Source organism: Barbus barbus (genome assembly GCF_936440315.1).
Source record: "Barbus barbus genome assembly, chromosome: 27".
Classification (NCBI taxonomy): domain Eukaryota; kingdom Metazoa; phylum Chordata; class Actinopteri; order Cypriniformes; family Cyprinidae; genus Barbus; species Barbus barbus.
In genome coordinates this window covers 11,301,430-11,328,418 of record NC_136755.1, presented here as the reverse complement: position 1 = coordinate 11,328,418, position 26,989 = coordinate 11,301,430, and the positions used below count along the sequence as shown (strand labels likewise).

Below are 26,989 nucleotides of genomic sequence, written 5' to 3'. Positions count from 1 at the left end.
GAGTACTATCTATTGCACGAGTGTATGTTATGAAACATCACAAAACTAAAAACAGTGAACTAATTTTTTATAGTTACGAAGGTTTAGGTTACCACATCCTGTAAGGAGTGAAATAATGCAGTGATTATGATCTGAATTGTTGTTACAGTTATATTTATTTAGACTATTAATGTGCATTATTTTTTTAGACTATATACATTACTTTTGCAGCTAACCAAAAATAACATTGCCTTTTTTATTCTTTTAGAAAAGGCAATTAAAAATATTTTGTTTTGAAATGTTGAAGTAAGTACAGCGGTCATTTCCCCTTTTACAAAAGAAAACATTTACAGAGGCGGGGAACAAAAACGATGACGAGAACCGAAACCATTTTTTTTCACCAGTGTAGTGCTATTAACCGAGCAAATGTTGAATTTATTGAGTTCCACATCCCTTGTGACAAGTGGTTTTGCAGGTAAATCATGTGTTGTAGTCACATGTTGGATGGCATATGATAAACCAGGAAATACAAACCTGCCGTCGACAGAAATCGCGCTTTAGTCATTGTCAGCACATAGGCTACTAACATTCGCACTTTAGAGTCACTTCTGCTGATCACAGGCTTGCACGTCTGTGAAGTTCACTTGTGATCGATCATGCAAGTGATTCAGATATCGCTGTTTCTTTGTCTACTATCATGCACATCATCTCTCGGGACTCGATATTCGCCCGACTGGGCCAGTTTGGACTCCAGACCTATCCCTGAATGGTACGACGAGGTGAAGTTTGGGATCTTCGTGCATTGGGGGGTATTTTCAGTGCCAGCGTTCGGCAGCGAGTGGTTCTGGTGGTACTGGAAGATCGCACTAAAACCTGAATACATCCTGTTCATGGTTAAAAATTACCCGCTTGGATTCAGCTACGCAGACTTCGCCCCTGATTTCCACGCGCAGTTTTTTGATCCTGACGAGTGGGCTGATATCTTTGAAGCTTCAGGAGCAAAGTATGTATTTAACATATGGGTTTGCAGTGATGCTTCCGGAGTTCTTCATATTTATGCTTGTCATTCTGCGCAGATATGTGGTCCTCACATCCAAACACCACGAGGGGTTCACAAACTGGGGGTCCCCGACCTCCTGGAATTGGAATTCTGTTGATAATGGACCTCACAGGGATCTGGTTGGAGATTTGGGCGCTGCGATAAGAAAGAGGTATCGTGCTTGTAGGGCAGACTGATGTTAATTGTAACATTATCTTTTCAACCGGAAATAAGCCACTTCCTTTTTTTAAATCTGGGAAAATTGACACAACACAATACTTTGCATACCTTTTTCCCTGAAGTTTATACAAAAATGTTTCATTTCTTATATTAGATCACTACATTATGGACTTTACCACTCGCTGTATGAATGGTTCAATCCCATCTACCTGAGTGACAAGCAGTCTGGTTTCAAGACCCAGGAGTTTGTTGAAAAAAAAGCCATGCCAGAGCTCTACGAACTGGTCAACAGGTAATTTGCATCAGTCAGGTGATGATACAGGGGTGGAGAGCGAAGAGCATTTATGATATAAGCCTGATTTGTCTGTTGTTTGTCTGTGCAAAGATCAACCTTTACGGTCTACATATTTAGTGTGACATTTATGGAAGGTAACTGGTGATGTTTTTGGTGATTCAGGGGCAATAGTGGCCTAATGGTTAGAGAGTCAGACTTGTAACCCAAAGGTTGCAAGTTCGAGTTTCAGGTCCGGCAGGAATTGTAGGTGGGGGGAGTGTATGTTCAGCGCTCTCTCCACCCTCAATACCACGACTGAGGAGCAAGGCACTGAACCCCCAACTGCTCCCCGGGCGCCACAGCATAAATGGCTGCCCACTGCTCCGGGTGTGTGTTCACTGCTGTGTGTGTGCACTTGGATGGGTTAAATGCAGAGCACGAATTCCCAGTAAGGGCCATACTTGGCCAAATGTCACGTCACTTCCACTTTCACTTTTGATGATTCAGGTACAAGCCAGACTTGATTTGGTCAGATGGGGACTGGGAAGCACCTGACACTTATTGGAACTCCACAGGATTCCTAGCCTGGCTCTACAACGACAGTCCGGTCAAAGTGAGATCATGCATCATGTTGTTCTTATTTTAAAACTGTGTCTCAAATTGTAATTCAGATCATAATGCCTGCATTATTTCATTCTTTACAGGATGTGGTGGTGACCAATGACAGATGGGGGGCAGGCTGTTACTGTAAACATGGAGGTTATTACAACTGTGCTGACAAGTTCACTCCTGGACAGCTGCCCAATCACAAGTGGGAGAAATGTCAGTCAGTGGACACAATATCATGGGGGTATCGGCGAAATATGAAGCTTAGCGAACTGATGGATCTACCATCCATTATAAAGGTGAGATGTGTTGCTAACAGACAAAAGTTACTGTGTTGTAAATAATGTAACATATGGACACAAAAGCTTATGCAAGTTCATATGGTGCCTAATGACTGTTATAAATTGTGACCACAGGACATGGTCTACGTCGTGGCATTAGGAGGGAATTACCTGTTAAATGTGGGGCCCACATCAGACGGCTTGATTGCACCTGTCTTTGAGGAACGTCTCAGAGGGATTGGAGCCTGGCTGAAGGTCAATGGTGAAGCCATCTATGCAACTAAGCCTTGGAGAGTTCAGGCTGAGAATGCTACTGTTCCCGTCTGGTGTGTTGATTGTTTTTAAACTTCCTCTTAACTTAAACTTCCTGTCTGTGCCTTACAGTTCCATTGAAAAACCTTCAGAAAATCCAGTTGTGGTTGCAGTGAAAAAGTGTCACCTAGAGACCATAATGAGTATAACAGGAGCCATGTGAGAAAATTATAGTTTAGGATTCATGAGCCGCTGCTTAATAAAGGGATAGTTCACCCAAAAAAGAAAATTTTATGTTTATCTGCTTACCCCAAGGGCATCTAAGATGTCCAATGGTACCCATGGCTTTGAGAGAGAAAAAAACATACACAGACAAAACCAAATTAAACCCTGCGGCTCGTGACATACATTGAGGTCTTTAGACACGAAAAGATCGGTCTGTGCAAGAAACTGAACAGTATTTATATCGTTTTTTCTTTTAACCTCTGATGCGCCGCTCGTTCACACAACAGGCACGTGAAGCGTCTTCTTCTTGATTTACAGCGGATCGCAGACTTATAAATGCATTACCGCCACCTATCTCTCAATTGGACCATGACACTCTATCTACAATCTCAATTAGGAGTGTCAATGGTCCATTTGGGTACCATAGACTGACATTATACTGTATGACTGACAGACTGCAATGTAGTGTTGTCAAAAATATCGATATTTCGATAAATATCGATACTGAAATATCTGAACGGTACCAATATTAATTTCCAGAAGTATCGGATACACCGATACTAGCCGAGCTGTCACTTTCACTTCTCTCCAAAGGCGCGTGGACAAGCACCACACGTGACCGCACTCGTCTCCTTCGCTCTGGTTAAATAGCAAAAGTGAAGTGAATAGAAAGATGACTGCTCTGGTTGTTAAAGAACACAGCAGGAGCGCTATCTGTAGGGATCTATGATCTCCGCGATGCAGAGAACGCGCACGGAATCGCGGAATCCAGTCATAAAAACGGAATTTACAGTTTAACGCGGAATGTCACGGAATTTGTCAAAGTTTGGATGAATTAATCAAAAGTAGGTCTTTACACTTAAATCAAATCGCGATATGGACTAGTATCTGTAAATATTAAGCTGCAAAAGTCGATTTAAATATGAATCCTGCATGTTCTGCGCGTCTCTGTGTGAATGTGCTGCACGTGCGGTTTTGTTTATGTGGCGCTCGCGGTGATTTCAGCGCCTGCTGTCTCAATGAGGACATAAATACATCAACAATATCTCCAGAACTGATCTGAAAGGCACTTTACGAGCATTTTACCATTTAATTTGAGTAAAACTAGCGTCATATCATACACACACAGAACTTTAAAAGTATTCACGGCAACCCGTCAAAATAGAAGTTCGGTTTAACTTAGCCTATTAAAGACCGTGTGCCAGAAATAGGCTATTACTATTATTTAGTAGAATGTACATAATACTACTACTTACTACTACTGTTCATTTTTTTTAAAGAAATAATCACCAAATATTTTAATTTTAATAGTAAATCCCCTTCATTTGCCAAAAATGTAAGTGTTTAATTTTCATTAATTCAAATATAAATTAATTAAAATTGTTTTATGCCTTCATCTGATATCCAGTAAAATTTAAATACGCAACACAGAATTTCTGAGGGGGAAAACACATTTCATAAGGCTACTGTAAGAATAAATAAAAATTGTTTGTATGCATTCAAATAATCAGACATGCTAAAACACAGAATTTGGTAACAATAAAACATAAGGTGAGAAAAAAATAAAACATTTCATACGGCCCTAAACGTGTCATTTTTGTTACACTTTTAATCAATTAAATGTTAAATTGTATAATTTTCATGATTTTAATGAATTAGACATGCTTTTAGATTAATAGCATTTAATTTGACCATTAAAAAAAACGGAATCCAGAAAAATTCAAATGGAAAAGATTGAATGTAGAAAAAAATAAAACGGAATTTGGGGAAAAATAAAACGGATTTCATAGGGCCCTATATCTGGAAATATTTTGGTTATGAAGCAAATGAGAATATCAACAAATAGACCTTTGGATTTTAATTAGTACATGTAGTAAACGTTAGTTTCAATTAACATTTAACTAAGATTAATAAAAGATTAATAAATAAATCAACAAATGCAGTACCTCAAGACATTTTTTTGTTCATGTAAAATATACCGCATGTTCTCGACTTGTTACATTTATCTTTAAATTAAAAAAATTACCCCCTTAATATTGTGGCAGTTTTTTTCTCCATGGTATCGAAAATGGTATATTCGATATCGATATTTTTCAAGGTATCGTATCGAAGTTAGAAATTCCAGTATCGTGACAACACTACTGCAACGGTATGAGTTAAAAATCTTTGTTTGTGTTCTACTGAAGAAACAAAGCAGTGAACACACAGTTTTACCCTGAAATGTTTATATGATCATTTAATTGTCATATATGATGAGTTATAAATCTCGATCTGTCAAGCCTGGTTTCTTGTGAGCTAGTTTTGCTTCATTCTCTGCTTGCTTCTGCCAGTGTTGGGGGTAACGCCTTACAGGTAACGCAAGTTACGTAATCAGATTACTTTTTTCAAGTAACTAGTAAAGTAAAGCATTACCTTTTAATTTACAAGAAAATATCTGAGTTACTTTTTCAAAAAAGTAACACCAGTTACTTTGTTTTCCCATTTATAGACTGACAAGTCTCCTGTCCCCATGTTGGGAGAAATCGGAAGTACAGAGGCGTTGTGTGTGAGCATGATGTTACTGTAGTTCTAGACTAAATGTGAACGCGCATTAATTCATCTCACTCCTAAAAAAAACTGATTTAGTATTCATCAAAATGAATTAAAACAGTGAAATACAAACTCAGAATATGACATAAACCTGCAATAATTAAATATGTTAAATAACACAAATGTATCTAATCTCATTTTATCAACTGATATCTTTGCTGCTGACATTTGATGATCCAGTTCAACCATACTAAGCAAAAATGACTTTAGATAAATCAACAATTGTGCTTCATTAGTTTTTTATTGCTGAAGAGTGTTGAACCTTCTTCTCCTGCGCTCTACTGTACAGATGTGAATTAACTTTTCCTTCAGCCTGAGGTTTATTCATTACAATTTTTGGTGTGAAAGGGCTTTTACATTGGCTATAAATAGAACTTCTTATATTAAAAAAAAACATTTAAGCCCTGCTCATATTTAAAAAGTAACGCAAAAGTAACGTAACGCATTACTTTCCATAAAAAGTAACTAAGTAACGTAATTAGTTACTTTTTTAGGGAGTAACGCAATATTGTAATGCATTACTTTTAAAAGTAACTTTCCTCAACACTGGCTTCCGCAATCTTAGTTTATTTCTAGTTAGCATGTTGTGTAGATATATTAAAGCTGTGAACGCCTCTTTAATTTTAGTGTTTAAAATTTTTCTTCAATTCCAGGTATACGTCAAAAAGCAGCACTGTGTATGCAATTTTCACCTCCAACCCCATGCAGAACTCCTTTAAGCTTTTAACGCCTAAAACCTCCTACAACACAGTGGTAAATATTTCAATTCATCATTATTTAGAAATAAAATGTTATTTTTTGGTAAGATATCAATGAAATATCTCTTGCATCTCTGTTCAGGTGACTTTGTTGGGGAACCCTGAGCCTCTGAAATGGGCTCCTCTGCATTCAACAGGACTGATTGTTCTGTTGCCTGATCTGCCTTTCACACCCGCTGATGCCTGGACCCTCAAGCTGGATGAGGTGGCCTAAAGCCTTTAAAAGCATTTTGTAGATTTTAATGAGATTCTCAGGGATATGATTCCCTGATTCCCTATGTGATTCATATTTTGCAACTTGAAAGTTATGACACATTTGAATGGCTTTAAATGGAGGAGCCTAATCTTTCAGTCCTGTCAATCATTGCTGCGAGCATAAATAAGTAGCAGTCGCTGCTCCGTCTCCGCAACAATACTTCCGGCATCCCTTCGCTTCCCATTCTCCTCCATTTCTTTTCTCTCTCTGTTCTTTTCCTCCTCCACAGTGTACATCCATCGAGGGGGGTTCTTACTCTGAGCTCAAGCTGTGCCTCAGGTTTGAGCCTCCCTCAAGTACAACAAGCCAAGTTTGTTTACCATTATCTTGCAGGAGTGAATGGGCAGACGCACTCATGAAACAATTACTAAATAAACTGTGAAATGCTTTGTTTTCAAATGCTTTCATGCATCTGTATGCATGGATTGCTCCCAACCTAGTAGTTGTATGTGGAAAGCCCTGAGCATCTCAGTCAAGCACCAAATGACAGTAAAAATTGTCAATTGTGAGTATATGAAACAATGTTGCTTGCCAGTTGGTGGGATTTATCAAACCTCAAAGTTTTAGATTGAATTATACATACTCTGTTGCACTGAATCGGTGTTAGTGAATCGGCTCATTTTACAGTAAATACTGCTCCATTTAAACTCCATCTGTGCATTTGAAAACAACACGTAACAACCATCTTCCCAAATTTTGAACGAGAACTGAAATCAAAACATATATTATCATTGTAATTTTAATGTTGTTCTGTAAAAAATGTTTTTATTATTAAATACTCAGGTTTTTAAATTTTGCAGTTCAATGTTATTGCAATAGTAATATATTTCTAAATTTTCCTTGATTGTTGTCCTTCGCCGATCACATGCCTGAATTTTGTAATGCACTTGTTTTGTATCCATTTTTTATTGTATAGAATTTAATTGCTGAATAAAAATTACCAACTGAATGGCACATCAGAAGCAAATGTCAGTTCCAGATTGTTAATTTGGGGCTTTTCATTACTTCATTTCAAGCATTGCATGTTTGATACATTGGGACGATACATTGAAGTGTAATTTCAATGTAAAGTTTGTCTTAAACTTATAATATTTATATTATATTATATAAATTGCAAAAATGTAGTCATATAATTTTTCATTAGTATAGTATATTTATATATTCATTATTAATACTTTTTTTGAAAGATGGCAAGGTTATTGTAAGCCATATGCACATATACAGTGGAATAAAATGTCAATTCACCTGGTTGACAATGAAACTGGCAAGTTAATGAATATAAACAATAGGCACCGAGTAATTACATTAAATATTTACACTATAAATAAATACAAAAAACATTAGTCAGTGATATACATTGTGAACATAATAACATTGTGCATAATAAAGCTGTAGATGGTGCTTAGTAAAAAAAAAAAATTTCCGAAATTCTTGGACATCTTCATACAGGGATTTGCCATCATCGAATATATTATATATAATTATAGTGTCCCCTGTGGATTATAGCAGCAATCATTATACTTTTTTAAACCCATGATTTCTGTATTAGACAACATTAAAAAGGGAAGGGTAAGTAAGATACTGTATCTTCATGTCCCTCCCTCTCATTTCCCATGAGATCACTCATTGATTCAGAGGAGCAATACCCCAGCTGGACAGCAGGAGCTCTGTGCACATACTGCAGTGCTGAGCTGAGCTGCAGTCACTGCGCTTGTGTGTGTGTGTGTGTGTGTGTGTGTGTGTGTGTGTTTATATGTGTCAGACAGACACACAGGAAACACTTTTTTTCACTGCTGCTGCTGCCACTCCAGACTGAATGCAAGCGGAGGGGGGAGTAGAGAGAGGAGAGAGAGGGAAGGAGAGAGCGTACAGGCCTTGCCAAATAAAGCCATGGTGGCCTGGGCAGTGACGGCCCTTTCAACACTATAAATACGCTGTTCTTCTGCCGGTTCGGGTTTGGTGCCTGGAGCTCTGGACCAGCGACTGCACTAGCCTGGCTCAGGATATTCTCATCCGCTCTCAGGCCCGTCACTATGCCCCGGGTGGATGCTGACCTCAAACTGGACTTCAAAGATGTCCTTTTCAGACCAAAGAGGAGCAGTCTGAAGAGCAGGTCTGAGGTAGGAACATCTTGTTTGCTGTCTGTGTTAAAAGAAATCTGTCACTGCCCTTGTCTTGTTATACCTGAATAATTCACTTAAAATGAGTACCAAGGGGTCTGTCTGTCTGTCTGTCTGTGTGTGTGTGTGTGTGTGTGTGTGTGTGGCAAACAGTGTGGAAAATCAGGGTGACCTCGATGAAGTCCGGCTGACAGAGCTTGATTTATGAGGCCAGTGTTTAAGCTTCAACCAGTGACGGTTTATCAAGCTTGATCAACAGATGCCAGAATGTGTTGGCTTCTCTTTATTTTCTGGTGTTGATGTGTTTTGAAACAAGCCCAGCGTTTTTTAGGGTCAACTGACCAGGGTAAGGAAAGCCAACCTGAGAGCTTGTGCTTTGAAAACACGTTTAAAAATAGGCCTGGCGCGTGTCTACATGTCAATAGAAGCAGATACCACTGTGGTGTTGCTCTTGGTCACACTTGGCCCACCCACAACTCATAATGGGACCAAAACATACACTTACATGATCATCTGTATATATGGAACACCCTCTTCCAGAAATCTGGCTGATAAACACCTTTGCTGAACTGTGATAAGGTTTGTATGCCTGTAATTATTGTATTATTCACTTAGATATCTTTTTCCGGTTAAGTTTCCAGTCTTACGATATGTTTTACATCTATATTCTGTTTATGTTTGCCTATTGGTTTCTACTGATGAATTTAGAAGAGGTTTCCACTGCATTTTCACTGCAGGATGACGTAAAGTGCTGGTCAGATCTTGCTGCGGCTGGCTAATCTGATGGCTGTCACTATAATGGCCGTAACGGTGGCTGTGATTATATACAGGCTCATTGAAATAGAACATCAGCTGAGGGCCTCTTTACTGTATAACCTGCAGTAATCAATCACTGACCTAGCCTCAAAAACAAGTAATAAGCAAGAGGATACAAATTTTATGACTGCAATATATGTAATATGTCTCTTCAAATGGGAAAACAGTGAATTTGTTCCCTGTGGCACAACAGCAGTAAAATAGCACGTTTATTCATAGGGCAGTGTAGTGTGACTGATGTGACTGCAGGAGTTACTGGAATTGGACATGACTAAGAACAGATTCTGAGAACCTGAGAGCGTCTGTGCATATCAGGTTGCAAGTTTTTTTTTTTCTCAGACGAACCTATAAATGATTCAGCACAAATTCACTTAATCAAAATTTGGCTATATTCTGGTTACATATACAAAAATAATAATAATAATAATAATAAATAAATATACAGTATATTATATATATACAGTACATTAAATATATACTAGCATGTTTTTGAAATAAGTCTCTAATGTTTACCAAGGCTGCATTTATTTGTTCAAAATACAGTAAAAACTGTAATATTGTGAAATGTCATTATATATCTTGTGATGGCAAAGCTGAATTTTCAGCAGCCGTTACTCCAGTCTTCCATTTTTTGTTAATGTTGAATCCATTTGAGCCGCTTCATATTTTTGTAAAAACAGTGATACATTTTTTTTTTATGATTCTTTTATGAATAGAAAGCTCAAATGAACAGCATTTATTTGAAACAGACATCTTTTGTAATATTATAACTGTCTAATATCCTGGCTGAATAAAAATATTAATTACGTTCACTTAAAATAAGTAGTTAAGTAAATAAATGTTACTGATCCAAAACTTTAAAAAGGTTATTGGCATGACCAGATTAAGTCAGTACTCCACTTTAATGAAACAGCTGGAATATTCCTTTTTTAATCTTAATTTTGGGTCTTATAAACACTTTATTCAGAATATCTACTCATATCTATCTCAGTTAAAGTTTTTTTAATTAATTAAAATGATTACCACCCAAGGCATAAGCAAATAAATAATAGGGGGCAGGGCCTGGTTGAGTTCTGTTAGTAGTGTGTTGTCTCCATGTCCAAGACACCGCTGTTTACATTTACAGACATAACCAATTATGTTTATGTGAACTTTGGGTTTTGACATAACCTTGTGTGTATTATTATACTAATTTTATACTTTATACTTTTATTATACGCCTTTTTTTTCCCCTCAGGCTTTTGCTTAACTTGAAAACACCTTTTTGTTTTGTTTCTGTTATTTTTTTCTTTTGTTTGGTGATGTTTGTATTACTGTATTACTTATTGTAGGGTAGTACTTCATGATTTTAAATTTGATGTCTTAATGCTTTTTGTTGGTTGATATTTCTGGTGTTTTGGCTGTGCAGCACCTTGGTCAGCACTTTTAAGGTGCTATATAAATAAACTTGACCTTGACCCTTGACGTAAAAGAGCCATCTTTCCCATGCGCCCATGTGTGTGTGTGCGCTCAGAAATATAAGTTTAAACTGACATAGTTTTTTAAGTTGTTATATACATTTAAATGGTGGCTGTCATAAAAACTTGATGGATTTATTCAAACATAAATTAAACTTTGAAGAACAGTAAAAAGTATAATAAATATGTTATATGGTGCATTTATAACAAAATGCTCCTTTCTAGAGTAAAATTTTCTAGCTGGCTGATAAGTATTTAGTCACCGAATATGTTTTTCCTGAAGTAAATGTGACATTACGTGACATTGTTTACAAGTGGGTATATTCAGATTTTTAAGAATTGATATCTATGGCACAGCCCCTTCTAGAAAGGGGGCGGGAAACAGCATCTCATTTGCTTTTAAAGAAACAGAGAAAAAAAGCATGTTTTTGCTTCCACTCAAAAAGGTATTTTTACAGCATGGAATAATAAATGTATTTTGAGCTGAAACGTCACAGACACATTGTGTAGTTATTCAAGCTTTTGGATGATTTTTGTATGATTCCGAAATTGTTTCTAAAGCATTAAATTAAAAATCTTCTACATATTGGTTGATATTGTTATATCAGTGGTTTAAACATAAAAATAATTGTTATTGGCAAGGAAAATTGCATTTAATATCTGCTAGACATGGAGAATGACTTCCGTTCAGTTGTTACAGTGGATATATGTCAGCTTAATGGGTCTAAATATATTAGAATTTTAGTGGTAATATATTTGAGTGCAGTTTGGATGGGTTTCAGGGACAGGAACACAGGATGTTTGGGTTGATTATGAGCCTATCCATTAAACTGAGGCTTTTCAGACTGTCACATGTACTGTACTGTTGTATGTTTGGAAAGTAATTTCCTTCACATGTTTCGTTCTTGAAGGTTGACCTGCAGAGGATCTTCACATTCCGGAACTCAAAGCAGACATACAATGGCATCCCAATCATCGCTGCTAACATGGACACCACCGGCACTTTTGAGATGGCACAGGTGCTCAGCAAGGTGAGTGCTTCTTTAAACAAAGCACAGTAACTGATGAAACACCAGCACCTGTATCTTTGCAATATAACCCAGTGAAAGTCTTGTTTTACTATGTTTTATCTCTGTAATTATCAAGATCTCACTGAAACATAATTAGCTGTGTCCTGTTTCCATGCACTGGGATCAAGAGGCTCTTATTTCTGTCTGTCTCAGTGCCAGACACTCGCTGTCCTCTCAGACGTCTCTCTGCTGTCTTTCAGCACACTCTCTTCACAGCCATCCAGAAGCACTACTCCCTGGAGGAGTGGAAGACTTTTGCAGCCAGTCATCCAGAGTGCCTTGAGGTGAATGGGCAAAAATGGCTTTCTTGCCTGTCTTAATCAAAAGCTGTTTAATTAAGTGGTACAGTCCATCAAAAAACCACATAGCAACAACATATTATAAACCACACAGAACTAACCACTCTAGCAGCTGCCTAGCAATGCCATAGCAATCACATTAAAGAGATAGTTCACCCAAAAATGAAAATTCTGTCATTAATTACTCACCCTCATGTCGTTCCAAAACCGTAAGACCTTCGTTCATCTTAGGAACACAAATTAAGATATTTTCGATGAAATTCAGGCGCTTTCTGACCCTCCAGATAGCAACGCAAATGACACGTTCAAGGCCCAGAAAGGTAGTAAGGATATTGTTAAAATAGTCCATGTGACATGTTCTCTTTCAGGACTGTCTGCCGCCGTTATCGAGAGTACCACAATTAACACACATTTAATACAATTACACCACTAGATTTTCCCATTTAAAATCCCTTTTTTATCAGAATAGAATGACAGCAAATTATACAATGCAACTGGAGTAATATAAATCATACAAAAGCTTTATAGACAGCTAATTTGAATCACCGATGCCTAAAGCATCTTTACTCTCGTCCTCAGCATGTGGCGGCCAGCTCGGGCAGTGGAGCGGCGGATCTGGAGAAACTGTGCAGCATCCTGGAGGCCATTCCTCTCATCCAGTACATCTGCCTGGACGTGGCCAATGGCTACTCTGAACACTTTGTGGAGTTTGTAAAAAGAGTTCGGGAAAGGTTTCCAAAGCACACTATCATGGTGAGATTTCTGTCCAAACAAAACATAACAAATGCATTATTGATATAATGAGAAAATATTTATTTTGTGTGACCTACAAATGCCATATAAGACAATCTTCATTGGTCATTTAGGCGGGAAATGTGGTGACAGGGGAGATGGTGGAGGAACTCATTCTGTCTGGAGCAGATATCATTAAAGTGGGCATTGGGCCAGGTATCAGATTAAATTTGCCTACACTGTCACACATGTGCATTGAATACAATTGTCTTTTAAATTAAATTACATATGACTTAATCTGGAGCTTGTTTATGATTTTTGAAAACACTGTGATCTTCAGGTTCTGTGTGCACCACACGCATTAAGACCGGTGTGGGTTATCCTCAGCTGAGCGCTGTTATCGAGTGTGCTGACTCAGCCCATGGACTGAAAGGACACATCATCTCTGCGAGTCTCTTTTAAATGGCTCTCATTGTTAGCATGCTTTAATGCAGTGCTTAGACCAAGGGTGCCCAAACTCGGTCCTGGAGGGCCGGTGTCCTGCAGACTTTAGCTCCAACTTGCCTCAACAAACCTGCTGGGAAGTTAGTATGCCTTGTAAGAGTTTGATTAGCTGCTTCAGGTGTGTTTATTTGGGGTTGGAGCTGAATTCTGCAGGACACCGGCCCTCCAGGACCGAGTTTGGGAACCCCTGGCTTAGACTGACAGGTGGAAACCCACAAACCAATGGCATCACATTATCACAAGAGGGCAGCATCCTCAATTCAATTCCAGTGATTCCCTTCCTTTTCAGTTTTATGTGCCCCTTCAGAAAGACTAAAAGGCTTCTTTAACACCAAACCAGTTGATATTTTTTAGAATAGAGAGTTGCAGTGATGACGTATTTTTGTAGGCCAGCCTGGAGGTTCCCTATACAAAAACCAATAGGATTTTACCATTGGCTTTGGAATTTTTGTGAAAAACAAGCTTTTAATGTCCCAGACAACCTTTGTAGTCCCATATCAACCACCACTTTCAAGAGAAGTAAAAGCTTTTTTTTTTTTTTAATCACAAGGGGGTTTTACTGATGTTTTCAGCCATTTTACCAAAAACTCATTTAATTTTTAATTTTATTTTAGAACGATTGAACCAGAAGTGCTAAAATGCTGAGTGGTTTCTGGGTTTTGTCATACAAAAGTGTCATTCCTTATTTTATTTAAAATGTTTATTTGTCATTCCCAAGTTTGTCAGTTCTGGTAGCAATCTTGAAGAAACTTTCTGGAGAAAGTGCATTTATTTATAACTGAACCAATTCTCTTTTTTTAAGTAAAAAAAAAATCCAAAAGCAACTTACATTGCATCCATACTTTACCTGTAAGTTTACCTATAGGAGTGCTTTGCAACTGTGCTGCATTTTATATGACTTTATATAGCTATAAGAGTTTGTAGTAAAGCTTTTTTTTCTTCTTCTTCTAGGATGGAGGCTGCAGTTGCCCTGGGGATGTTGCTAAAGCTTTTGGTAAATTCAGATATTAATAATAGATATTATAATTCATATACTGTAATTCAGATAATATTGTTGTCCAACTAGGTATAAAGCATTATTGTATCTAATAATGAATGTTACATTAGGTGCAGGGGCAGATTTTGTCATGCTGGGAGGAATGTTAGCAGGGCACGATCAGAGTGCTGGTGAAATCATTGAAAAAGACGGCAAGATGTTCAAGCTGTTTTACGGGATGAGTTCAGACACCGCCATGAAGAAGTATGTCGGAGGGGTAGCAGAGTACAGGTGAGGATGTTTTCATACATTTATAGGGCATATTTATGGCTATTCATTTTGGGGTTTATTTACTAGAAAATATCTGTGATATTGTAGAGCATCTTATGTACAGTACATCTGTTTATGTAATTTCAGGGCATCAGAGGGCAGGACGATCCAGGTGCCCTACAAAGGTGACGTGGAAAACACCATCAGGGACATCTTGGGCGGCCTGCGGTCCACCTGCACATATGTAGGAGCTGCCAAACTCAAAGAACTGAGCCGCAGGACGACCTTCATCAGAGTCACACAGCAGTCTAGCCAAATGTTCACCTAGTTATGCACGCTAAAAACATGTACACTCACAAATACAGATTCACCAGTTAAGGAATAGTTGAACTGAAAATAATTCTGTGAATTTGGACACACTGTCCCTTTAAATGGCAGTCCAGATATATACGAAAAGGAAAGACATGTTCATAAACATATTTCCCTCTGTCTTCTAGTTTTGTGTGCTCTTTAGATTTATGAATCTACAGTATCTGATTCACTATGTAACTCACTCAAAACGCTATTACACTCATACAGACCCATGGATACTATTTCACTCAGGAACCTTGCTGTACACCAGTGCATTTCCTTGGAAAACCAATTATCTTGCAGCATGGCTCAGTTTTGTTCATTTCAAGTTCTCTAAAGTATGCAATGTATCTACATCTGTATGAGAAAGAGGGTGAATAAGAAAACAGGACAATACTGGGGCAAATTTTGTCATTCTTTGTAACTATGCAACCCGTTCTCTCCCTAGAGTGTAACAATCAGCATGACTGTTTCAGAGTTTGAGAGAAAGAAATGCATGTTAGTGGAGAATTTAAATTCTCTGCCACATTAAGATCTAGTCCCTGCGTGTCGTAACTGTGAGTTGATTTGAGCGGCGAGTGGTGCATTGTGTACTGTTGTGAACTATTTCTGCTGGCCTGCTTCCTTTGTGATTGTACAGAGGGTGTGGTGGGATGTCATATCAGCCCATAGGAATGTGAAAACGGAGGCACCTCATTTCTTAAACATGCCTTGTGCAGTTTAGTTGAGGTAGAAAATGTTATTAAATGTATTACGAATAAAACATTACAAATTAAGGAATAAACATCTGACTGAAAATGTGGTTGTTTTATGCCTTAAAAAGCTTTATTTTTGTCAATTATGGGATCAAATATGTTATTTTGGAATAATGAATGACTATATGTAATTCTATTATTATGCTAAGAAAAGAACAGTCCATTAAAACAATCAAAACAGCCAGCCTATACACTACAGTAACAGAAATATCGAAGTCCTCTCAGGTAATTTGTTTACTAAAATTGATAAATGAAAAGCAAGATGGCGCCAATTGAGTTTGTATGAAACGAGAGAATGAATGGCCTTGGTTTCCGAAGTTTCATTTTTCACATAAGGATATTTTTTTAAAAGTCTTTGTTAAAGAGTTATAGAACATGAACCAAACCAACCAGCAACAAGGTCAAACACAAAATTACAAAATCTAGCAAAAAAAAAAGTACTTGAAAATAAGATAAAAAGGCAAAGGTACAAGACTGAGAACAGTTTTAATGAGGAGGATGAACTGCAATCCCATAAAGCATTGCAAATACAATCAAAAGAAAAACAATCGAGAAATATAAAACTATTGATTTAGTCTGGCTATGGCTGAAGATCTGGAATCCATGGCAGCTTTTATTGGCCAAGGCCCGCCCATGAGGCCGTTTGACTGACATGTCAATCAACCAATCACAGTTTGTTTCGTTCAGCGCCACGTTTCGGGGTGTGGAAATGTCGCCACAATAACAGACCGATAAAACTCGGATGTGTTTCAAAGATTCTATGCCACGAACTTTAAATATTTCACGTTTAGTTGATCCTGATAAGCACTCGCCGTCACAGTTGTAAACACAATGGCTTTTTTCTTTCGTGAGGGGGTTTGGCGCCATGGCCTCTTTGTTTCCAGGTGGAACATTAAAGAACGTGACACACGTCTCCCAGAAATCCTGTATATTCTAACCAATCCGATGATGACTTCGAAACTCCTGAAGTGTTTCCACTTTTGTGTGCCATATGCATCAGACGTTCAGGCCGACGGTCCGTTGGTGTGACGTCTGAGGCTGAGACTACTATTGATTTAAAGATGTTGATAAAGAAACAATATGTTTCTTGTAAAATATAAGCATATTTTGCATTGCTTCATGGGAGTGGGCGGGGACTTGATGGTGATTTCTCTGGAGAATCATGGGTAATTCCACTGTTGAATGCAGTTAAAAAAAAAAAATATCGATTAACGACCTCGTAACTCAGTAGTTCTGTCTTTAATGGTTTATAAATTGTTAAAATGACTGGGATTTTTTCTTCTGGAACTCAGCTGTTGCACTCCGTTAGGAACCCAAGCAAATCCCACTGGATCAACAATGATAGTGTGTTTCATATTTTTTAATTGTGTACATTCAGAATTGTATTAATCAACTTACCTTCTTTTTAAACTACTGTACTGTGGTTGAAACTAATGGTACACCAAAGGACAGACAAGCAGACAGAGCTGAATCGGTCTGATTATTGTATCAGTCATAACTATTTCCCAATCAAGTGTGGGTTTGTCAGTGTCTGATAAGATCTCAATGTCTTGCATCTACACCATTTCAAATGAATGATCCAGCCTGGAACAGAAACGAATACTCAAGGCCGCCACCTCCGCCAACACCCACACTCCATTGACTAGGTGCACTGGAGCCAAAGAAGCCTGCGGAATACCTCTGTGTGCAATTGTTTGCGTGTATATCTTCATGTCTCACTCTGTCTGACAAAAACACCTTTGAAACCCCATTCTCACAAATCACAAACTCCAAAAAGGGTGCAGTTTGCAATTGGCACTGTAATTTTTATTAGTACGTGTACACTGCAACAATAAACTTGTACTGGTATACAGACAATTTCTTTTTTAAACAAATTTGTTCACAACCTGAATCAAATATTGTTATGTTGTTCAGAATAATGAAATAATTTCTAACTAGAAAACCAGCAAGCACCATCAAAGAAAGGGACCAAAAAATCCAAGAAACAACGTGAGTGTATCCTACAAATAGACACACCACAATTAGAAAATAGAATTTCAATTCAAATTTTTTTATATTAGTTTTCTTTTTAAAAAAGCTAGTGCAAGTACAATATTTTGCACAACTTACAGAGTATGCACGCATATGGAAATAAAATGAACCAAAAGAAAAAAAAATAGCCTTTCACAATGATTTCCTACCTAGGGCTTTATATTTTCTAAATATGTAGTTTCCTTTCCTAAATAAGGTGCAAAACACTACTCCACGTCCAAAACGACCATCTCTTGCTACTGGCCAGACTCCTCTGATACAATTCCAAGAAAATAGAACCTCAGGATTGAATGTGACATTCAATTTTTCTTTAACAGTCTCACTCAACATTTCTGAGTGGTGTCTCACTTATAGGTCCAGTAAATCCACAACACTGAAGTTATGAAGAAAACAACAACACTGACAATATGCCTCCACCCAGTCATTGTTTTCAAACAGCAGGTAAAGGTCCAATCCGGAGGTTTTATGCTCGTGGATCTTTCTGCCCAATGGCAAGTGAAAAAAGAAACTAGAAACCGCTTCCATTTCCCTTCCAATGGAAGACTTCAAATCTCTTTATGACAAGACCTGCAACACCTCTAGTCCAGCAAGCCTGGGGTATTACTGCTATATCTGAACCCACTCCTTCCTGAGGAATGACCAATGGCTTCCTGTAAATCACAAAACACTTTTCAATCTCAAAAGGGAAAACAAAAAAAGAGGTGGCTGGACATTTAATGATAACCAGACGCCGCTCACCTGACAAGGAGTACATAGTGTTATTTCACCTCCGGCTAATAGTTTGCGTATCTGGCCTCAGCTTTAAAATCATGGGGCGATTATTCAAAGTGCTGAGAAACTACCTCCACCATTCATTCAGAATCCAATTTACACAAAGCATACTTGGAAATGACTGACATGTTAAAATTAGGCCTAAAAAGATTTTACAGAGTACAATTTTACAGAGACATCTTATTAAGCATTCATTGGCAAGAAATCCAGAATTACAAAATGACCTTTTTTCTTGAAGATATGTTATCTTGAGAATGTAGTTCTGTAATTCTGAAGGATAAATACACACGTTACGAGGCTGTTGATTGCTATGCGTGAAGGTGACATCGGGGATGTGAAAACAGCATCTGTACACGAGTCGGTTCAGGCCTGTGATGGTCAACACGTCCCCTGGCGTTTAGTTCTCAGTGGTCAACCAGGGCTGAATGTCCAGTTCAACCCAACAGTGACATATACTCCTCAGGATTCATCAGAGGATGGTTGCTCGAGTCTCTTTCCTGCGCCTGGCCAGATGAGGGTGACAGAACCCAGGACGTACCTCTCTCTGAAGAAGTGTTTGTCAGTTTACCGGCTCACCAAAACATTGTGAGAGACGAGGGCCGGGCATGCCTCCTTTTTTTAAGGTGTGTGCACTGTTTTCACTATTCAGCACTGATATAGCTGAATGCTCATTTATTAATTATAGAATTAACAATAAGACTAGTTACAATACCCATATCAAGCAGCCCATACATCAGTTAGTTGGGGTGAAACAAAATCGTAATGTGGGCTTGTAGAAGATTCTCAGCCTGAGGTTTTTAATCCAGCGGTTTGGACAATTGACAAGATGTCAAACAACAGTCAAGTTGAACAGAGAAATCCTGACTGATTTTACAAGTGACTTCAAAGAAAAGCAAACTCAAAATAAGTTTTTTTTTTTTGTCGTGTATCAATGAGAGCCACAATAAAAGAAAAGAAAATCTTTTGATTTATTTTTCAAACTGCTTAATCTCGCAATCCAACATTCGTCTTTTTTGTAATTTGTGCCAGAGAAAAGAAAGTAAAAACAAGAAAACTGTCAGCGGTGCTCTTCTTATGAGAGAGCGAGCTGTCACAGAGCCGCTCGAAAACTCTTAAAAACATTCATTAAAACACTTTCTCTTGTCTCCTACCATGAAAAAAAGAGTGCTACAGAGGAGACTGAAGCAAAAGTACAAAGTCCAAAGTACATGAAGCAAGGTCAAATATAGAACCAACATGAAAATAAAACAAATAAAATCGAACAACGGTGTTCGAGCACACATCAGTACAACAAAAAGTAAAGTCATCTCAGGTTCATAGAGGACCATTCCAACTTTATTTCAACTCTCTGTCCTCGACGTCTCAGCCCGATGGACCCAGGAACGGGCCGAGATGGAAGGAATTCGTATTGGAGGGGAGAAACTGCGATGACACCAACCTCTCACTCTATCTTCCTTGGGATTAGAAAGTGCTGAAACAGTTTTATCAAGTCTATCTATTCTATAAATGACAAAAAAAAAAAAAAAAATGTGCATTTTGTTTTTGTTTGTTTCTATAAAAGTGGTCCCCACTTTGATGAGGTCGATGAATCATTTCTCAGTCTTTTTTCAGTATCTTGCATGTGTGAGGATCTGGGCTTGTGACGTCAAAGGGACAACAGGCAGACGGACAGACAGCTTGTGATGCGGACAAACACACTGAGACGGACAGAGTGTGTTAGGAAGGCCTCATATGGTGTAGAGACATTGTGGGAAACCAAAGCACAGGGCCAATGAAATGACTGCTTCTGGTTACAGCAGTTTAACACACAAGAATATATATATATATATATATATATATATATATATATATATATATATATATCTCTTTACATGTACACAAACCTCCTCAACACACACATTCACACCTATTTCTCATCCCTGAGTAAGCCCAAGGAAATATTTTGACCTTTAACAGAAAAGCAAATGATGTTGTCAATGTCAGAGACAGCTAACTCACCCCTCTGCCAAGGAGAATGAAGCACACTTTAAAAAAAAAAATGCAAAAATGTGCAAAAATTATAGATCAGGGGTTCACTACAAAGTGAAAACACAATATTTGCCATATTCACTTACAAATAGCAAAATGAAATCATAAAAACCACAGGCTACAGATGGTTTTAAACAAGCAGTACAGTTTAAGGGAGAAGGTATATGAATGGAAACCACAGAAACAGTGCTACATACAGATGGCACGAACTGTTACGAGTGTAACATGTCAAACTTAAACAGAAGAACAGTTTAGAACGTCATCGGTGGGGTTTGAGTTTTTTTAATGACATTGACGCTAAGAAAAGTGTCAAAACAGCGTCCGCCACTTGTAATGTTCTCTTATTTTTCTCGTCTCTCTCTGCATAGAGGTCACAAGAGACTATCATTATCAGCACAATAAACCGCCAGCTGTACCATGTGCATCTTTTATTCTCTTTGTTTGTGATGACCATCAAATATGATGGCATAGAACATCTGTGATGTTTCATTCATTCAGGTCATTGCACGTCAAGCATGTTTAATTCATCTGCAGTTGGACTTATTCCTCAATATTTGAGAGACAATCAGTGACATGGATGCTCAGATTAAAGTCGTAACATCTTCAAGTCCAAATGCAAACAAAAAACATACCTGGAATTATACATTTACAATTGCTTTTGTCCTGGTTCATAACAAGTGAATCAAAATGAACCCTATTTACTTCCTCAGTGCCTATTCCAGGTCTTATAGTGAGCGATTCATTGTATAGAATATAAATAAACTTTACTTGTTTACTAACATCACTTGAAAGGCTATGGGATGAATATTGACCAATTGACCCTTCGCAAAGACCCGCTCCCTTGCTATGTCCGATAAGTCATGCTGCTCTCACGCCATATATCATGTTCTAAACGCAGTGAAAAATACATCGCAGAGCAAAAAAAACACAGACAATATGCCAACAGACAAGACAGCGCAGGTTACTTCCGGTATGAAACAGTCTCAGCTTCCAAATTTAGTCATTTTGTAAGAAATTCAAACAATTAATAATAAATAATTTTGTGGCTATCTAATGCTTTGTGACAGATCAAAGTAGCGTCTTAGTTCAAGCGGCACGTGAACCGATCATCTTTTCATATTTATGTAAAGCACAAAATAAACATGAATGGAAATTGGAAAGTATTTTATTTCAACCGTGGAATGACGTCAAAATACACAATTTTTCAAGTTTAATTCCACCGAAGTTAATCTACTCTACTGTTTGATTTGTTTGTCAAAATGGCAGATTCAGCTTTATGATTGGTCAGATCGCCTGTCAATCAAGCTCCCTGCGAAGGGTCAATTTGGTATGCATTCTGGTTCGAAAAGCCAGTTTTCTTGATTGAATATCCTTTGTAACTCTGCAATACATCACATTATGGAAGTAAAATGGGTTGAAATGTAAATTTACATTGACTAATAGATATCATAGGTGAATATTTATAATTTACTTTTCCAATTAAACCCCCCAAAAACTACTGTAATTTCAACAAGCTAGGCAAAATAAAACTCCATCACAAATACTGTTGAGGTTCTATGGCTATGAATGAGAGAGAGAGAGAGAGACAGATAAAAAGAGAGAAAAGGGAACAACGTTCTTGAACTATAGTGGGTGAGCCGGGTGAGAAAGCGGTCGCACGTACATGCCAGGCAACAGAAGGTAGCTAACGGTTGCAGTTGGGTAAACATACTCTGAGAGAGGCGTACTGGTTCTGTATGGGCACCTGAAGAGCATCTGGAGGTCACTATCGATTACGGGTTAAGACGACTAGAAGGGGACAGACTCTGTCACTGCATATTAATTTACATTTCTCCCTGAAGTTACTGAGGGCTGGATGTGCAAACCGCAAATCAACCTAAAGAGGATGAAAAACAGCTTGCTGAGGTCAAACAGAAGGTCTGGCGTTGATGTCCGGTTCTCTGTTTTTTGTTTGTTTGTTTTTTGGTTCAGCACTAGAGACTAAGGGTTATTGCAACGTGCCGTTGTTCGGAATGCTTCTCGTGTGTACGTGGAACCGCACTGTGCAACCAGGAGGAGGCAGACTGTAAAATGATCGAAGCAATGAGCGACATCGAAAACACTGATCATTACATGAAGAGAAGGACAACAGCGAAAGATCAGAAAAAAGAAAAAGAAAAAAAACACAAGACTGATTCGCCATTGACAGTCGTGTTGTTGGGGTGGTTCAATGGACAAACAATATCACATCTTATTTCTACCTTTTGGCCCAAAATAAAAGTTGATCACAACGAAAATATCAAGTTTGATTGGTTAAAGCAGATACATTCACACACATACAAACCAAGTAAAACTCATACATGCACACTTTGAGGGGACAGAGACGTCATGTCAAATGAAAAAAAGAAAAAAATGCACGGTTGTGGTGTTGATCTGAGAAACCCTGTTTTATTATAAAAAAATAAAGCATTTTCAAATTGTATATGGGGTGCACTCACCCACCCGCCCTCCACCACTCATTAAATCAATCCATCCATCTAAGCATCTTTTATTCTCTACTACCACCCATCCTCCAGCCAGATCTTCACCTACCCAAGCTAACTTGAGTGTGGCCACTCAAAGGACTCAACAAGTATGCAGGCTACAGGCTATGACTTCATCCACCCCTATGAAGCGAACACTTCGACAGCACCGTGCACAATCCTACTTTTATGTGTTTGTGTGAGATTCAAACCCCCTGAAAGGGCCTTCCTGATTTTCCTAATGAAAATGAACCCAACAGACCTGCAAACCGAGCAAACTTGTCAAGAAACTGCTACATTTCAGTAAAAATCCGGTTTTCGGCCCTGTCCTGTGCTGGCAGAAAACAAAATAAATCATGTTACTATCTCTCCAGATGTGCAAATTGCAATATTCTTTTAAGTAGAACTTAAATATCTATTTATACACACACACACACACACACACTTGCACGCACACAAACACACACTCACACACGCTCATACAAATATACTACAGATCATTGAAATTACTACATGACTGCTTTCACATACGTTCAATGAGTCAGTGTCTTGAGGGACGGAACTAAAACGTGCTCATGTAGTCTTGCGCTCTCATACAGTAAGATAGATATAGCATATGCAGTTCTATACATGTTAATGTACAAAAAAATACATGACATATTTCAACATGATTGAAAATTACCGTAACCATGTACGTGTTTATGTGTGTTTGAGCCTGTGCGCAACCGCACACGGACTCGCATGCGTGCACGACCACATACGTTGCTAACAAACAGGTATATGTCACCCTTCGATCCTCAGAAGAATCCTGTAGCCAGAGTTTCTCACTTTCACTTTGTCTCTCATATCTCTCATAAATATTGTCTCTATACTTATTTCCACCTGCATTCACACTTTCATACGACTTTTTGCTTTAAATTACTTAAATGGCAGTTGTTTAACGGGCCGCAGCCTCTTGCGCCCGTCTTTACTCAAGCCTCTCAGATTGCTTGAGAAGGCTAAGCCAATCGTACGCAATGAAAAAAGTGCTTCCTTTAAAGCAGTCCTCTTGGGATAAAATCTCATTGTTTTCTCTTTCATCACCTGTTACATTCATGCCTTCACAGTGACCCTTGTGAGCCATCACCATCCCACAGAGCGCCACACAACATCCAATTCATGATCCAGCATACAGTACTGTGTTCATGTTGAAAGAACAACAGAAAATAGTAGTAGCAATAATAATAATAATAATAATTAATATAATAATAATTTGACTCATTTGATTGAAGCTACTATCAGCTAGTGAGCATGACAGGTGTGTTAAGTGCTTCAGGACAACACTCATCTCATCCTTCTCAGACAACTTCCGCTCTCTTTCTTTCGAAAACATTATCTACTTTCTCTTGTTTGAACAAAAACAGGTGAGACTGCTCTAAAAACAAGGGACTGGTCGATCTTCTCACCCATTATGTTTGTATGCATCAAGATACATCCATGCATATACATATACATAGACAAGAACCCATCCTGTGTCTACGTAAAAAATTACCCCTGATTGCAAGGTTTACACATTCATCACAAAAAAAGACAAGACAAGAAAAGAAAAAAAAAACTACCCATCATGTATGATAGGAGGGTTTGAAAAGTGAGACGGAAAATTAAAACATGCAAAACTACAAAAATAGTCAAATAAAAGGTTGGATATATAAAAATAGACTCATCCATCTTCCCTGTTTTAAATGATAGTTTCGTCTTTCTGAGGAGCAACTGTCATCTCTCTTGGCCTGTACCAAAGTATTTGGAAACCTCTTCTTGCATTTCAAAAAATGTTAATATAATCTATGCTAGTCTAACTGCGCTGACGATACATTGTTAGCATTGATTTGGATAGTCTTTTTTAGTCACAGTTAAACAAGATGGCTGACATCATGTAAACTCCTGCAACCAGTGGAGGAGTGATTTCCGTTCTGCCACCATTAGCATTATTTAGCTATTTATTCACACCAGTTGTTCATCTTCCCTTACTAACATTTTCAGGTTCACTCAGCAGGCAAATAAAGTTGTGACGTATGTAAATGATTTAATTGCCACTAGGTGTAGTTAAACCAGGTTTGTGTGAGCTAAAAAAAGTAGAGGATGTTGTAGGTGAGAGACTGGAGAGACGTCTTAGCCTTGTTAGCTGTGACTGATTGTGAATATTCTGAAGCCTTCAGGATATCATGCAGTGCTCAGGTATCTCACGACCTTCCCACCTTGCACTACATCCACCCTGAATTTGACCAATCAAATGAATTGCACCAATTGCCGGTGTAATATTGAATGAATCTATTACAAAGTTAGAAGTGATAATGTACATAAATTTAGCCTTTAGGTAATGTAATATGGATAGAAAATTAAATCAGAACATAAAATAAAGAACCTAAAAGATTCCAAGGGCAAAGTTTGCTTTTAAAATATGACAGTCCAATGTGCATTCACTTTCCAATATTTGATCTGCCTTCGATACTGATTTTAACCTCCTGAGGGATGAAGGAAGGTTTGGGGAACGTTAAAGGAGGCTCTCCTTCGGGATTCTCTACTTTACGGCCCTCAGGGGCCGACCACCTCCTTTTGCGGCCTGTGGGTTTGCTGCCAGACTCTGATTCAGTGACCGGTGGTGCTTTGCAGATGTCTCTTTCGCCAAACCTCAGTTCTCCATTCTCTCTATTGTCTTGACCGCCTCCACCTCCCTGATCTCCACACTGCCTGAGTCCATTTTTCTGTTCTGTGTGCCGAACACCCCCTCGCATGCCGCTTGAGAGTGCTTTGGGTGATTTAAGGGGTGGACCGAGGGAAGGCGCATCCAAGACTTGCCCCTGGCTTTTCTTGATGGAGCCATTCCTCAGGTTCTTCAGTGTGAGGGAGATGCAAACGTCGCCTACTGAAAGCTTGGTGCATGGCAACTCGAGCAGCTGGGTCGTCCGTTCTGGACAACATGATGACCAGCCCTGGCCGAACACGAAGAAAGGATACTCTACTAGCACCTCCACGCTGACCTGCGAGAGAAACAGGAAGGCAAAAAGAGAGGACATTGAATACATACAGTAGAAGTCATGCACAAATGCCTGATGATATGAATGAATGCCTTTGCTAAATAGCATCTGTTAATCAGCGCCTCTCAAACTGACAGACTTTAGAACTGCTTTCGAGTGGGTGGCCCCATCTCAACTCCCAGACAAATGAAGCAGATTTTTCATACAGCCCACTCACAGCACAACAGAAGGAAGCAGAAATAAGGAATGACTCAATTCTGCCAGTGAATCCCACACAAACTAAACAAAGATGCCATGGGGACAGCCAGGGGAGGGATTATGGAACAGGGAGATGATTTCAGCTTCCAATTTACCCCACATCTAGTTACACTGATTGAGTGCAGGTGGAGTTCATATAGGACGACGTTCACACCATCACAGCTTATAAAAATGTAGAATGACTACCATATGGTTATTCAAACTGATGATAAAAATGCATGAAATATGTAACAAAGTAAAGAAAATCCCTGGGCATTTGTAAAAGGTGCAAAGATTTATTTTTTTTGCCAATGAGCATTGTTAAATATGAAATTAAATTAGCCATCTTTGGAATTCCATTTGCATATTATAAAACTACCTTTGAGGGACAAAATATGCCAAGATATGTCCACTGTAATCCTCTTTAGATGGCAGGATTTAATTGAATGTAACTGGTATTCTAATGTAAATGGTAACCACCTTAAAATATGCACTGTATATAGCTAATAATAAACACAATAAAATTATGCAGTATATACACACTTATGAAAATTAGACAAACCATTGAAATACTCATACTACAAGTGGCATGAAACAACCAGCACTGTACAAGATATT

At 38.3% G+C, this 26,989-nt stretch overlaps 3 protein-coding genes across 6 annotated transcripts in view; 2 read left to right on the top strand and 1 right to left on the bottom strand.

The window, feature by feature from the left end:
• The first annotated feature begins 312 nt into the window (after window positions 1-312).
• On the top strand, window positions 313-7,424 carry LOC306847686 (tissue alpha-L-fucosidase-like). Of its 2 annotated transcripts, XR_013782178.1 has the most exons (9): window positions 329-982; window positions 1,056-1,190; window positions 1,353-1,490; window positions 1,980-2,085; window positions 2,177-2,377; window positions 2,495-2,685; window positions 6,079-6,178; window positions 6,266-6,667; window positions 6,737-7,403. XR_013782178.1 is itself a non-coding variant. In XM_079381790.1 (8 exons), exons 1-8 carry the CDS (start codon window positions 636-638, stop codon window positions 6,395-6,397), a joined length of 1,350 nt encoding a protein of 449 aa, XP_079237916.1. In that variant the 5' UTR covers window positions 313-635; the 3' UTR covers window positions 6,398-7,424. The 2 variants fall into 2 exon arrangements, 1 of the variants encoding a protein (XP_079237916.1); XM_079381790.1 differs by having other exon boundaries at window positions 313-982; window positions 6,266-7,424.
• A 684-nt stretch (window positions 7,425-8,108) lies between these two features.
• LOC306846756 (GMP reductase 1-like) lies at window positions 8,109-15,850 on the top strand. The gene is made up of 9 exons (XM_079380348.1): window positions 8,109-8,559; window positions 11,744-11,863; window positions 12,103-12,186; window positions 12,781-12,954; window positions 13,068-13,149; window positions 13,274-13,380; window positions 14,389-14,431; window positions 14,545-14,704; window positions 14,831-15,850. The coding sequence occupies exons 1-9, from the start codon at window positions 8,473-8,475 to the stop codon at window positions 15,009-15,011; spliced, it is 1,038 nt and encodes a 345-aa protein (XP_079236474.1). The 5' UTR covers window positions 8,109-8,472; the 3' UTR covers window positions 15,012-15,850.
• Window positions 15,851-20,601: 4,751 nt separating this feature from the next.
• LOC306846754 (ataxin-1-like) overlaps window positions 20,602-26,989 on the bottom strand; it is a 105,546-nt gene continuing 99,158 nt past the window's right edge. For all 3 annotated transcript variants that reach the window (XM_079380344.1, XM_079380345.1, XM_079380346.1), the window contains one exon: window positions 20,602-26,137. In XM_079380344.1, coding sequence (XP_079236470.1) covers window positions 25,577-26,137 — 561 coding nt within the window. In that variant the 3' untranslated portion in view covers window positions 20,602-25,576. The remainder of the gene's footprint in view (window positions 26,138-26,989) is intronic.